Genomic DNA, 13,151 nt, shown 5'->3' on the forward strand with positions numbered 1-13,151 from the left:
TCTGTCCTCAAGGAAATTTCAAAGTACAAGGAGACCTAAAATTCATTCAAATAGGAAAAGAATAATTTATATGAGTCAATACAGAGTTAGGAAAAATTCTATTGTGCCACCTGTAAATGCTACGGTGGTGGTGTAAGGAGAGATCAAAGAGGACTGAACGAGTCAGGGCACATGAAGCAGGAATTGGGTCTTGGGTGAACCCAGACACCTGGGAAGAACAGGGCATTCCAGACTCAAGGTCTAGAGACAAGAATGAGTTTGATGTTGTTCTGACACACAAAGTAAGCCTGTCCGTTTGTGACAATAAATGCTGATGAGTGGTGGAAAAAGCTAGGTTAGAAAGATTTTAATTCCTTGGAAAATGAGGCCAAGTATTTTCACCTCCATGTGGCAGAAAAAAGAAAAGGCCATAGAAAATTTTGGATAAAGAACTGACCAGAGCAGTTTAATCACCCCTGTATTCAGAAAGCTCTTCAAGTCTATCAAAATTTGTTCTTACTGTAATGAAGTCCATGTCTTGTTTTGGTTCTCCGTGGCCGGGAAACTGTGGTGGAGACTCCCCAAAATAAACTTTCACACATATTAAGGTATATAATAACTCATCTCTTAATAACATGTCCAGATAATATTACTTATCTGCTCTTGCTTTATAGCCTGTACCTTCTGCTCTGGTCAGGTACACACCCTTGCAGAATTCCCATTTTTATCCCCATCCCACCTACATATAAGTAAGTTATCTCTTCCTAACTACTACTTTAAAAAGTGCATTTCAAAAAATAATAATAAAAGAATAAAAATAAAAAGTGCATTTCAGTCTCTCCTGAATAACACTTATGTGGACAGTGATTCTAATAACGGCCTGTTAGCACCCCCACTCCCACAGTGCTGCTTCTAAACTTGCTACAGTCTCAGCTATGCGTGTTTTTTCTTTTCTTTTTTTTTTTTTTAAGACTTTATTTATTTATTCATGAGAGACAGAGAGAGAGAGAGAAAGAGGCAGAGACACAGGCAGAGGGAGAAGCAGGCTCCATGCAGGGAGACCAACGTGGGACTCAATCCCAGGTCTCCAGGATCACACCCTGGGCCGAAGGTGGCGCTAAACCGCTGAGCCACCCGGGCTGCCCACGTGTTTTCTGTTTGTCTGCTCCACTCAGGCAGTTGGAAGGTCTGTCCCACTGCAGGATTTGCCTGACAGGCACTTGCATCCTATCTGGCAGGTGAAGAGAAAAAGGGGCCCTATTATATGAATAAAGTTACTTTTCCTCCAAGCTCCTAACATTTTCTCTAACACCTTATTAAAACCAAAAAACTATCTTCTAATAGTTACCTTCCTTTTCGGGTACCTTGGTATAATAATGTGCAAATAAGGACAGTTTCTAACAAAGTCTTACCACAGTTACTATACTAAGGACACAATAAATATCCAATGGTTTACATAAAAATTAAACAAGACACTATCATACAATGCAGAAGCCAAAAACATTAGCTATCCAATCTTAATCCACCAGTATCTCCTTTGAAAGGGCAAAAGTGTTTACAATTTATTGTGTTCTACTAGGTGAGTGCACAATCTTTTTAAAAATCAATACTCAATGGTACGGACTTATGAGAACATACAAAAATATCAACTAGCTACTTATACTACTTGCTAAGGAGAGCTGCAAAGAAGATGGAAAAACATCATTCCTAGCCTTTCTAGAACATTTCGGTCTAACAAAAGATTCAGGAAGAAAAAAATGAAAAGATACAAGCATACAAAAAAAAAGCAGTCACACAAAAAAGTGCATAAACAATTTATTTACATATATATGATACTATATAAACCAGTAATTATGTAGTGTTACACCCACGCAAATACAAAATCAGACTCTCTCCATCCCAGGTCCTAAGTTACCTGCACATAGTTTTCAGGCGTTATTTCTATTATTCTCAGGAATATAGACTGGCTCCTATAATCGGCAGAGTTCCACAGTCTTATCTTTTCCTACTTCCCAAACTCTACGGACAACAAAAGTGTATCTCCTACATGCTCACAAGCAAGAATAAAGAAAAAAGGAATCAAATATAGTATTAATTTAACAGGGCCGCTGTCACCTTTCCTATGTCTTTCTTATTCATGAGATTCTGTTCACACACAGTGGCACTTTCTTCAACCAGTGCAGCAATCCTAAACCCACTACATACCTGGGAGCTGGGCTGCTTAGGCTCATCCATTCTCCCGGGAGACTCACTTCTGGCTCTGTGTCTCTCCGCCAAGGGAACCACACTGCCGGAGGGGCTAAATCTGTTGGAAGAGGAGCAAAAAAGAAACTAACAGAAAAGTAGTGTCAAGGAACTTAGAATATGGTGATATCTACCCTTTCTATCCCATGGCTGTGCAACAACAGATGACTAAGAAATACTTTCGTGGGGGCCAAAACAGGATCTGATGGGAAATGAGAGTTCTCCCCTGGTAGTGAACAAATGTAAAATGACACAGACCACAGGGCCTGGTGAAACTAAGAGTAAATAGAAGCTTCTACCCTAAGTACTGAGGAGACCATTAAAGCATTCATTAAAACTGAGTCTATGATTTTGTTTCTTCTATGTAACTATTAGATTTTTGATTGTTCCTTCCCCCAAGCCCCACGGTAATTTGTTATATATATTTGGGACTGCTGATACAGATCATGGAGATTTAAAGATCTTTGCATCCAGAGCCATTACTTCTGATACAGTTCTAACACTGGACCACAGTGCCAACATTGGGGGTGGATGGGACAGTAAGCGTTGTGCACATGGGGATTTTTTTAACTGTTAAGGACACAAGAAGAGACCACCTATGGAGGCTAAAGGATATATTCTCTGAATTTCTGTGACCCATATATGGCTTGCAAGACCAGGTGTGAATCAAAGTAATAGCTTCTTTAGCTTTCATTGTTCATGCAGTCCATCTTAATTAATTTTTAAGAATGGAAAAAAAACCAATCTTACCAATCTAAGTTGGTAATATTTCTTTCAACTTTCAACCAACTTAGATTAAAATTATTGCTACTTCCACCAAAAAAGAAATGTTCCAACAATTGCAACACATTAGACAAAGAAAAGTGAGGCATGGGGCATTAACAGCACTGGTGAAAAAAAAAAAAAAAGACTGTCAGGCTTGTGGTGCCAGCAGTCGTTCATGAAAGAAAACAGGAAAGATATTATCAGATGACAAACGGGGGTGGGGGTGCGGGGACATCAAAAATGCTTTTCTTTGGAATTATTGTGATTACATTAAAAAGAACAATCACCACGGGTACCATACTACTTCTAATTTGGCAGGTGGGGGCAAAGGAAAGTAAACAGTGTTACAAAGGAAAGTAAAAGTCCCCAAGGCCACCTACCTGAGTGATAACATACCAAGGAAGGGCAAAGATGCCAGGCTCCCAGCTGCTGATCAGCTCCCTGCCTGGAAATCCGAGGAGGCCCTGGCAATTACTGATGCTAGTATGGCTGCAGCTGCTATTCTGATTCACAGAAGTGTCTAACTTTACCATAGTTCTCACAACACTGTGAATACTTCAGGACTAGGAGCTTCCTGCTTTAAAAAAATAAGAATGCAAGCCTTTTGGCACACTGCCAGTTTCCCCAACATCAACTTACTTTGGCTAAGAGCATCAAGTAAGAAGATGCGCTCTGTATCACAGAGGGTCTGCTTCAGTGATGTCTGCACAACAGCCATCAGATGAGCAGAGAAAATAAAACTTACCTGTCAATTTCACTGCTTGTTGGCCGAGCCACCTTGGCTCCTGAAGATCCTAAAGTATAAGTTTCCTGTCCCACAGAACTGTGGCCGGTGGTGTCAATCACCATGGCTGTGACTTCCTCTGCACTACTCCCATCTTCTCCGGAAGGCTGATTCTCAGGCCCGAGCCACTCCTCCAGGTTCTCAGTTTTGATGTGTACTGCTCCAAGAACCCTGACTTCATCATCACTCCGGGCCCCGCGGTCTGCTACTCCCGTCTCCACGTACCATTGTCCTGCTCGGTTGATTCGGAGGATGGGCTCCCGGCTCTCTACGTCTGAGCTCTGTTCAATTATCTGAGGGCTGGTGGACTCCTCAGGGGGACTGAGCTCCCGGATGTCCAACACAGCACTGACCTGACCTCGCCGGTTTCCCTTGGTGGTATTATGTCGTGGGCTCAGGGAACGGCTCAGATTCGGGGTAACCCTGTGCGATTCTGGAGGTCTTTCTGGATGCTTTGTCCTCGTTTGACTTAATTCTGCTTCTACCTCTGCCACATTGATTTTGAAATGAATACCCTCCAGGATCTGTGTACATTTGTCTATAATATGCTGCATCTGCAGAAAACTGGCAGCTGTCAGGTAGCTGATGATATCTGCCAGCTGCAGGCAAATCCGCCCTGTATAGCAGAAAGAAAGGAGCTGTTCAAAAACAGTAGGGTTCTTGATGACTGAAATGGAGACAGTACTCATCTCATTCAAGGACATGTGATCCCGGAAATAGGGTGAGCTGGCAGCCAGTACCACTTTGTGGGCCCGAAAAGCTTGTCCTTGCACATTAACCACAATATCACAGAGGCGGCCCTGCATGCGCAGCTGGTTTAGATGGCTCAGAACAGAGTTGCTGAAGTCGGGGATCTCCAGTTGTATGTTCCCACCTTTCTCCATGGTCGTGCCTGAGGGTGTAGGCAGACATTCAACCCTGCTGAAAGAGGAAACCATATTCATCGATAGTTAGAATTTCATTCCTCTCATGCTTTCCAATTCAAAGGTATATACAAATATTTTGGGGTAAAATTTCAAATCTCCAAGTAAAAAGAGATAACTTTCCTTACATTTAATACAGATAAGAAGTACCAACAGGTTTTCTAGTTCTGGTTTCAGAGCAAGATACCCTTAAAACCAAAATGTGATTGCTAGACTTGTGTCAACTCGAGTTATGTCCATACTTCCCTTACTAAGAAGCTATGCAACATCAAAACAGAAGTTCAACAAAACAGAAGGGGCAAAAGCAGTTGTGACAGCTTTTTTTCCCTTTTTCTTTGATCATAAAGTATTTGCACACTGCACATAAAATCCTGCGACAACTTTTCACTGGAGGAGAAAGCAATAAGCTCTTCTAATGAATGCAATTACCCACAAATGGGATGATTAGGTATCCCTCTTGTTAATACTTTACTACACACTGTGTACGTTATGTTTATTATTTAAATGGTGACTAATAGCCCACATAAATATAAGCCATTATTTCTAAGCTTCAGAGTCAGAGCCCCCACCAAAAACAAAGGCTTTGGGTTTAGGGCTCCTAAGCAAACTCTAGATTAGGAAACTTGCCACAGCTGTGTCAGAACTCAGTGACGCTGCAGAGAACTTGAAAAAGTTGACTCTCAGAATTAGGAAAGAGTACCAAAAAAAAAAAAAAAAAAGAATTAGGAAAGAGTAGGTAAACCTACTTCTACCTAAACTCAAAGTTGGGAATTTCAGGGTGGTGATGATACTGATTCTGAAATTTAATTCCCCAAAACTGGTAAAAAAAAAAAAGAAAAAAAAAAGAAAAAAAAAGTATTTACTAAGTATTGCCAATATGTTTACATTAAAAGATTTTTAAGAAATAGCTGAAACACTATGCGGGTAACCGCATCCAGTACCCTTCAATGGTTGAAGGTAGTTTGTATAAATCTCAACTGGAAGACACTGCCTTGAGCCCAATGTTTCCATTTCTCTGTAACTTTATAAGACATTACGTAGTTATCTAAGATCTAAAATCCTGAGAAGCTCACAGTATTGCCCCACATTTACAACACACTTATCAGTAAATAGGGAAGTGTATACACTGCTTTTAAGAACCAACTTTAGCCAATCTGACCTTTTTCCAAAGCGTTTTTGTTTGTTTTGAAACTTTTAATCCAATAAGAGCCTCTGTCGATGCCATCATGAATTCAGATGTGTTTATTTTGGAGCCTACACCAGCGCCTTTTTTGTTTGCTCTTCCCGGCAATTCCCCAGTGAGGAGGAAGCCCCTGGAGTAAGGTCTTTACCGTCGGCACTGGAAGGGTGAGAGCTGCAAGAGGGAGAACCGGGAACGCCATGGGGTTGGCCACTCCGGTATTTGAGTGGCTTCAGTCTGCGTTAGGAAGCGTGGGTAGCGGGGAACTGGCGGAAGGGCGATATGTCACCGAGGAGCGGGGGAGGAGAGGGGTGCAAGGCGTGAGGCTGGGGAGCTAGCCTTCAGGTGAGGGCAGGGCACCGGGAAGGGGGCGGCGCCCGGGACCCCGTCCAGGCGGCAAGCGGAGGCGGGCGCGGAGCTGCCCAGAGGTGGGTGTGTGTGTCTGGGTGTGTCCGGGCTGCGGTGGGGGAGGGGGCCGCCCATCCCGGGGTCCTGAGGGAGGGGCCCGGCGAGGGGGCGGGTCCGGCAGCTCAGCCCGGCCCGGGGCCAAGGGGGTGGAAGGTCTCCCGTGCCTTGAGGGTGGGGTGAAGGGGAGTGGCCGAACGCCCCAGGAGCGGGCTGCGGCGGAGCCCGGACGAGGCGGCCCCGGGGCAGGGCAGCGGGACCGGAGTGCGGGGCCCGAGCCCAGGCAAGGAGCAGCACCTACCTCCGGGGGTGGAAATGGGCCGGAATGGGCCGGAACACCGTCCCGGAAGTGAAACCCCCCACCCCCTCCCCCGGAGCGGGCGACGTGCCGGAAGGAAATCACTCACCCTTACACCGCCCCCCTCCCCCTCCCCCAGCGCTTTCCGTCCCTCGCGCCCCCTCCCCTCTCTTCCTTCTCAGGCGGCCGGAGGGCGGGAGCATGGAGTCACGCGGGCGGTCGCGTCGCCGCCCACAACGGCGAGGCGGGGCGGGGCCAAAGGGGAGGTGTGGCTGGAGGAGGAGGAAGAGCTGAAGGGAGGAGATGGGGAGGAGCTGAAGCCGGCGCTGGCGGAGACGGTGCGTCATGACGTCAGGAGAAGCGTCCTTATATACCGGCGCTTGGACGCCATCTCGGTCTTTTGAGGCTAGGAGGCGGCTTTGGGTACGTATGTGTTCTTTTTGTTTAATAGCTTCTTGGCTATAAAAGCCCCCCCCCCCCCCCAAAGCTCTTGGCAATTGAAGGCACCTTAACCTGGTACTTTTAGGCTGGTCGCGAGCCTTTGCAGGAGTCACAAGATGAAGATGGTAAACGATTGCGCGTTGGGTGCGGCCCAGACTCAACGACGCGGGTTGTTGGGGCTGAATGCGAAAAACCCGTGGGCTCGCGCTTCCTGCCTGTGATGAAGCCTGTGTTGGTAGGGACATCTGAGACTGTTGATGAATGCCAACGGCTCTGATGGCGGCGCTTGCCGGGTCCCCGAGTGGGCCTTCGTTAGTGGCCTCGGCCCGGGCCTCCTGCGGCCTCGCCGGGGAAGGCGGGCGGTGGCGCTAGTCCACGTGGTTCTCAGCGGCTGCGGTCCGCGGTGCGCCGTTAACGTCAGTGCCTCCCAGCCTTTGTGCGGTGCTTTCTGTCTAGGCTGTTCAGTGCATGCACCCTTTATAGTCCTGAAATTATGGTTGAACGACCTGATTCAAAACGACATGCTTAGGCTTCAACTTAGAACAAAATGACTTACCTTAAAATCCTAACCTTTTTTTTCTAGGAATGGTGCTAGGCGCGAGTGCAGTGCGGCTTTTGATGGCTCCTGATGGAAAAGGTAAGAAACGGGTAGATGCAGTGGTAGAAATCTGATCTGCTTGGAGGTGGTATTTTGTTTAGCCTGTGATGGTTTAAGAGTAGTGGACAGAAGGGATTTCTGAAAAGTTTTACTCTGAGGCTGAAATACCCAGAACGTTGATAATTAACTTGGCTGCGCCGCGTGTTTCATTGGATTTTCTTTGTCTGTTTTCTAGTTCTGTGCCAAAGGGGTGGAAGTGGCTGCCAAGGTAAGTTAACAGATTTTCGCACACGGGGAGCTTGGCTTGAAAGTGCTGCAATGATGACATTTTATTTGCTACTCTTGACTGTGAGAATGACGAGAATTATTACCACCGTTAAACTAACTGAGGCACCCAAAATGGTGATTTAAAGAATTTAGAGATTACAGCTAAGTTTACATGAAGCTGTTTCTTCCTAGATCCAAAGCTCAAGTTTCACATCCTAGCCATGGGCAAACAGGTGAGAAACCTCTTAAGTAGTCTATAATTTACCCGGTACTTTGCTGCTGTGAACTTCTGTATTCTGGTATTTGTATTGAATGCTTGGGGAACCTGAAAAACAGATACTTATGATGGTTGCATAGTTCAGCAGATTGGATCATGAAGAGAGACACCATTTGTCTGATGTATCTGAGTGGATAGTAAAACTGGGTTTGGTATGAAATAGCACAAGCAAAATGCGACTAAACCAATTTCTCTACTTTTTCATAGGCATTCAACAGAATTAGCTGGAAGTTGAAAGGGTGAGTAAAATTATAGTTCAACTAAACATTGGTAACAGGGCAAACATGACAAAGCATGCCACTGATGGCTTTTCAGAGTCTTCTGCACAGAAAGCATTCCTACCATGGAATGCTTGGATTGCTTACTGCATTAAGCGGCCAGATCCTTGTCCTGTTACCGTGAGTTAGGACTCTGTCATTTGTAAAAAGCAGCCTGTATGATGATAAGCAAATACTGACTGAACATGAAGGTCTTAATTAGCTCTACCTGACATCAGGCATTTTTTGGATTTGTGGGGAGGAAATTCATCTTTTGCCCTTTGCTAACTATATTTATTTTTTAGGTGAACTTGAGCCTTTGACCTGTCTGCACCAACTATTTTTGGGGTAAGTGTTAAACATCTGAGTATGTCCAGTATTTACCGTGAAAGCTGAAATAGAATGCTAAACTACTAAGTTACTAGTTTTCTACATCTGGTTAGTAAATGCATCCTGAGGATGCTTTGAGAACGGGGTTTTTGAAATGATGTTGATCAAATGTCTGACCTGAAATGACCATGTAGACAAATTTAACACTGAAGAACCCTGTGACAAAAACTTTAGAAAAATTCAGGATAATTAACATTTTAATGAAATGTCTTGTTTCCTTTCTAGCTTACAGACCACTATCATGGATGGCTTGCTTGGGGGTAAGACCTAAAAACTCTGGTTTCCGAACTCGGGTCTGTATTTCTGTAATGTGCTTTCTGGGTATTGTGAAGTGTGTCTAAAATATTTTTTGTTAGGTGCTGATTTTAAAGACCTCGTATAAAGGTATGTATTCTATTATTACTACTCCTACTTGATTACTAAGTAAAATGCTGTTAGTGATGATTTTTGAAATAGATGGGAATCTCTCTGAAAAAGAGTGAAGATTTTTAAAAACTGAAACAGTATTGGGAAAGCTTGAAAAACCTACTGTTAATATTACTTATTAATAAATTTGACTAAATTTCTGCAGGTGTGAAGAGTTTTGAGGCCAGCTTACAAGACCTGGGAACACAGGAGTTTAATAAGTAAGCCATGGTATGGAAATCTCAAGTTTGGTTTCTACATGTAGTGACTTAAAGCTGATACGATGATGAAGCCATAGTTCAGCTGACTAGCAGTGATGAGCAAAATTGTCTTTCGCTCCTATCTGACGTATCGGCTGCAGCAATCCTATCCATAGCTGTGAAAAGGAAAATTAGTCATTCTACCACAGAAGATACGGGTTTTGAATACTATAGTGGCTCATGCACAAATGTTCTGATTTTAAGGATTCACAACTTGAGAAACATCGTTTTTGCAAGGTATTTTATGGCATTTGAATGCCAGAGTGAGTTAATATCATTTTCAAGAGCAGTTTCAGTATTCCTAGCAAAATTGAATGTAGGATTTCTAAATACTGTCTTCACACCTCACTGTCCACATTCACCAGAGTGAGGATTTTGCTACAATTATGAATCTATAATAGACAATTACCACCCACATCCATAGTTTACATTAGGATTACTCGTAGTGTTCTATGATAAGGGTTTGAACAGCATATACTTAAACTATTAATGTGTGGAATAGGTTTGCCGCTCTAGATGTTCTTAGTTACAAATGGGGAAAATTAAGTAGTATGAATTTTAAATAAAAGGCCTTTTTTCCTTTTTCAAACAGGCAGACCAGTCAACCTGAAGATTTAGAGAGAGGTAAGTTGGTTTCTCATCCCTCTGATAGATTAGAATGTAACCAGTGATGTAGTGATTCTGCCAAATGAAATAGAATGATATCACTCATAAAACCGTTCCATTTTGATTCTGAGGTTACTTCATTAGCAAGCATCACATAGGGTGTGGGTTTTAAAACCAAGATTAACCTGCAATCCTTGCTTGTAGGGCATTTACAAGAGCAGCAATGCAGTTATGAGAACATCTTACCAGTTAAAGGGTAAGGCTTGAAAATATCAGTACTTTTGTCCTATTCCAGAATACATGATGATCTCATTGCAACTTGAACTCTCTCACTGATCATTTGATGATTTTAAAAGATCTGATATTCTGTGTACTCAAAATATTAGAATTGAAACTTAGAAAGAAATGTGAATAAAAATGGCTTCTTTGTCCTTGCAGGTACCCGAATGGATGCTCATGGGATAGAAGATCATACTTTCAATTTCAATAAATTTTTATAAACCATCTGTTCAACTGTGCTTATTATTTCAATTTCATGGGATGGAGGGGAAATAGGACATCTTTGTAGTTTAAGACCCTGTGACCTTAGTTTTTTTTTTTTTTTTTTTCTTAACAAAATGAGACCTTTCCACATAATTTAGAAAATGTCTTGGGCTTGAAAATACAAATTTGCAGAGGAATATACTATAGCCTTTTCGTTTAAAACACTTGATTTAGAATAGTGATATGATTGAAAGATGAGCTATATATTTTGCAGAAATATTCTAGAGCTGAATGGAATCTCTGTCCAAGAAATACTTGATATTAAGCACCATAATGATGGCTCTTTTGATAGTGTCCATACATGGTATAATGGAAGCAATTCAGTTATCTTCTCCCCATAACATAATTGAAAGCCCCCAAATTGTGTAGATTATAAGAATGTAGGGAGTACTGTGGTTCTACCAATATCCTTTATAAAGTAGGTATTTTGTAGGAGTGCTAATTTGGTAAATGAAAACTGGGGTTTTGGCCATTAATGAATGCATACAGAAGGTAACAAGCCTCATAAAAACATGCCAACCAAATTGCAGCTCACATTTAATGCTTAAAGGGGGTGGGGTAGAACATTTGGGTTTGCAATTTATCTTAGGACTTCACCTACTTAGGATAGTTTTAAGACCGGATACTCCAAAATCATTCTGGACTTTTGTGCTAAAGGATTTTTTTTTTTTTTTTTCTAAAGGATTTTTAAGACCCAGGCAGAGGGAGAAGCAGGCTCCCTGTGAGGAGCCTAATGGGCTTGATCCCAGGACCCCTGGATTTGAGCCAAATGCAGACGGCCCAACCACTGAACCACCCAGGTGACCCATTCAGGATTAAATGCTCACTCCAAATTAACATTGGGGTCTGAGTTTTGATGCTTTGAGTAAGAAAATTGGGTTTTGAATTCTTGCCACACTGACCTCCGCACTTGAGAGAGTACATGTGTTTTACTTGGGAGTTCTTGGTGCCTTCATGTACAGGCTGTGAGGCCCTATGTAAAGTACGTACTGCCACCTGGCTCCAGCACTATACCACCTGTGGTGATCATTATTGCCATTATATGTCCCTGTTTTCCCCTAGAATGTGGACTCCATCAAAGGGTCTTAAGTCTATTCTGTTAGACTATTTCCAAAGTTGTTACCAATAGGCAGTTGACATTTGGAGAAAGTGAATCAACTGCAGATGGGATTAGCTCAATCAGAATTTGTGACTGGGTGCCAAAGGTCCTGACAAATTACGCAGTCTCTTTCATGATGGTCTATAGCCTGGATGGTGAATTTGTGGCTGATTGAAAAACTGCAGAAGGGATATCTCTAGTGTCCTGGAAGCACAAATCCTGTTTAATAAAACCTGAGTGAGGCAAGAGAAATAGTTTTTGAATGTTTATAATGACAGCAATTTACTCCATTTTACAGATAACCTTAGGATAAGAAAGTTAACATTGCACAGGTTATAAATGGCAGTATCAGAATATACTGTATCACCATTGTAATGGGCAGAATTAGTACCCTGAAGGATAATTCTACTTTGGAGGGCCAAAACCACTAGAACCTACAGGCGGGAATATTAAAGGTCTTGGCGTTTGGTCTGAAAAGTCCCAGTGTGTACCTAGAACCAGCATAGCTGACTTGAGGGAAGATTGAGAAAGACTTCGGAGCTTTATGGAACACAGACGGGGTTATCCAAAAGTGGGGCTGGGCTGATTTAAAAAAATGAAAACCCTAAAGTGATTTAAGCTCCTGGCACTGAGTGGGGAGCTTGGACTACAAAAATTACAAGGTGCTCTCCAATCCTTGGAACCTGTAATCTAACTTGTCGCACATACGTTTATACACCGATGGAGGTGAGGGATGGGTGTGTAGGATACTGTTCTGTTGCCAGGAACTCCAGTTTGAATAACTGGTTTCCACATTTATTCTTTCAATATGTGATTTGGCCCCCTGGAAAATTACACCCATTACTAAGTGAAAGCACATGTAAATTGTTTTCGTTGAGCATAATGGAAATAACCCATTAGTTGACCCCAGTCTACCAGAAGGCCAACAAATGGCAATTCTAGTTTAGTATGTCATCTGTTTTACTAATTGTCTTGCTAGGCGTACAAAGATTCTCCATGTAATTGTGTTCTCAAGCTGGATTCCAGAATTCAAAACGAGTGCTTAATTAGCCTCCAAATGTCACAGCTTCTAAGGTAGATAAATGGACTTTTCAAGCTGTACATGTATGTATTTTAAAAGGATCTTCATGCTCTTGAAAATCCCTGAGCTTGGAAAGGATAAACTTTATTTCCTTCTCTTTTACTCCTGGTGTTAAGCCAGGGGAAGTGTTGGTGTTTTGTGCTGCACAGATGATAAAGCTCATTGGACTTGGGTTTAACGTTACTTTAAGTGACCTATTCATCTCAAGCCATCCCAGCATGGGGCCCAAGGTGGAGCCTGAACACACACAACCCTGAGATCACAACCTGAACTGAGGTCAACAGTAAGCTGCTTAAGTGACTGAGCCACCCAGGTGCCCCCAAGTCAGTGCTAGCAGAAACAGACCCAT

General features: G+C 42.9%; 1 protein-coding gene, 1 long non-coding RNA gene and 9 other non-coding genes across 16 annotated transcripts in view; 10 read left to right on the top strand and 1 right to left on the bottom strand.

Annotated features, from left to right (window-relative positions):
• The window catches only part of ZBTB37 (zinc finger and BTB domain containing 37), a 29,206-nt gene extending 21,851 nt beyond the window's left edge, over positions 1-7,355 (bottom strand). Inside the window, exons 1-4 of one of the 4 annotated variants that reach the window (XM_038542470.1) lie at positions 7,086-7,355; positions 5,855-6,049; positions 3,734-4,693; positions 2,185-2,284 (exon numbers count right to left, since the gene is read on the bottom strand). In XM_038542470.1, the coding sequence (XP_038398398.1) occupies positions 2,185-2,284; positions 3,734-4,656 (1,023 nt within the window). In that variant the 5' untranslated portion in view covers positions 4,657-4,693; positions 5,855-6,049; positions 7,086-7,355. Of the gene's footprint in view, positions 1-1,776; positions 2,285-3,733; positions 4,694-5,854; positions 6,050-6,581; positions 6,667-7,085 lie in introns of those variants that run through there. The other 3 variants (XM_038542471.1, XM_038542469.1, XM_038542472.1) reach the window with 3 other exon arrangements.
• On the top strand, positions 6,028-10,585 carry LOC611209. 3 transcript variants are annotated; one of them, XR_005362070.1, is made up of 13 exons: positions 6,028-6,042; positions 6,718-7,001; positions 7,603-7,656; positions 7,853-7,885; positions 8,077-8,117; positions 8,369-8,400; positions 8,724-8,766; positions 9,034-9,068; positions 9,165-9,192; positions 9,380-9,444; positions 10,066-10,097; positions 10,284-10,335; positions 10,518-10,585. It is a non-coding gene; the product is annotated as an uncharacterized LOC611209 (long non-coding RNA). The 3 variants fall into 3 exon arrangements; XR_005362069.1 differs by lacking the exon at positions 6,028-6,042 and adding an exon at positions 6,289-6,303; XR_005362071.1 differs by lacking the exons at positions 6,028-6,042; positions 6,718-7,001 and adding an exon at positions 7,123-7,144.
• Positions 7,226-7,305, top strand: LOC119872732. The gene has a single exon (XR_005362763.1). It is a non-coding gene; the product is annotated as a small nucleolar RNA SNORD74 (small nucleolar RNA).
• Positions 7,717-7,778, top strand: LOC119872743. The gene has a single exon (XR_005362774.1). It is a non-coding gene; the product is annotated as a small nucleolar RNA SNORD75 (small nucleolar RNA).
• LOC119872741 lies at positions 8,221-8,289 on the top strand. The gene has a single exon (XR_005362772.1). It is a non-coding gene; the product is annotated as a small nucleolar RNA SNORD77 (small nucleolar RNA).
• LOC119872733 lies at positions 8,593-8,654 on the top strand. The gene has a single exon (XR_005362764.1). It is a non-coding gene; the product is annotated as a small nucleolar RNA SNORD44 (small nucleolar RNA).
• LOC119872742 lies at positions 8,898-8,962 on the top strand. The gene has a single exon (XR_005362773.1). It is a non-coding gene; the product is annotated as a small nucleolar RNA SNORD78 (small nucleolar RNA).
• Positions 9,238-9,314, top strand: LOC119872728. The gene has a single exon (XR_005362759.1). It is a non-coding gene; the product is annotated as a small nucleolar RNA SNORD79 (small nucleolar RNA).
• LOC119872734 lies at positions 9,489-9,568 on the top strand. Its single transcript, XR_005362765.1, has one exon. It is a non-coding gene; the product is annotated as a small nucleolar RNA snR60/Z15/Z230/Z193/J17 (small nucleolar RNA).
• Positions 10,136-10,213, top strand: LOC119872730. The gene has a single exon (XR_005362761.1). It is a non-coding gene; the product is annotated as a small nucleolar RNA SNORD47 (small nucleolar RNA).
• LOC119872724 lies at positions 10,372-10,448 on the top strand. Its single transcript, XR_005362755.1, has one exon. It is a non-coding gene; the product is annotated as a small nucleolar RNA SNORD81 (small nucleolar RNA).
• Positions 10,586-13,151: the final 2,566 nt, after the last annotated feature.

This window comes from Canis lupus, chromosome 7 (genome assembly GCF_011100685.1).
Source record: "Canis lupus familiaris isolate Mischka breed German Shepherd chromosome 7, alternate assembly UU_Cfam_GSD_1.0, whole genome shotgun sequence".
In the NCBI taxonomy this organism is placed as follows: domain Eukaryota; kingdom Metazoa; phylum Chordata; class Mammalia; order Carnivora; family Canidae; genus Canis; species Canis lupus.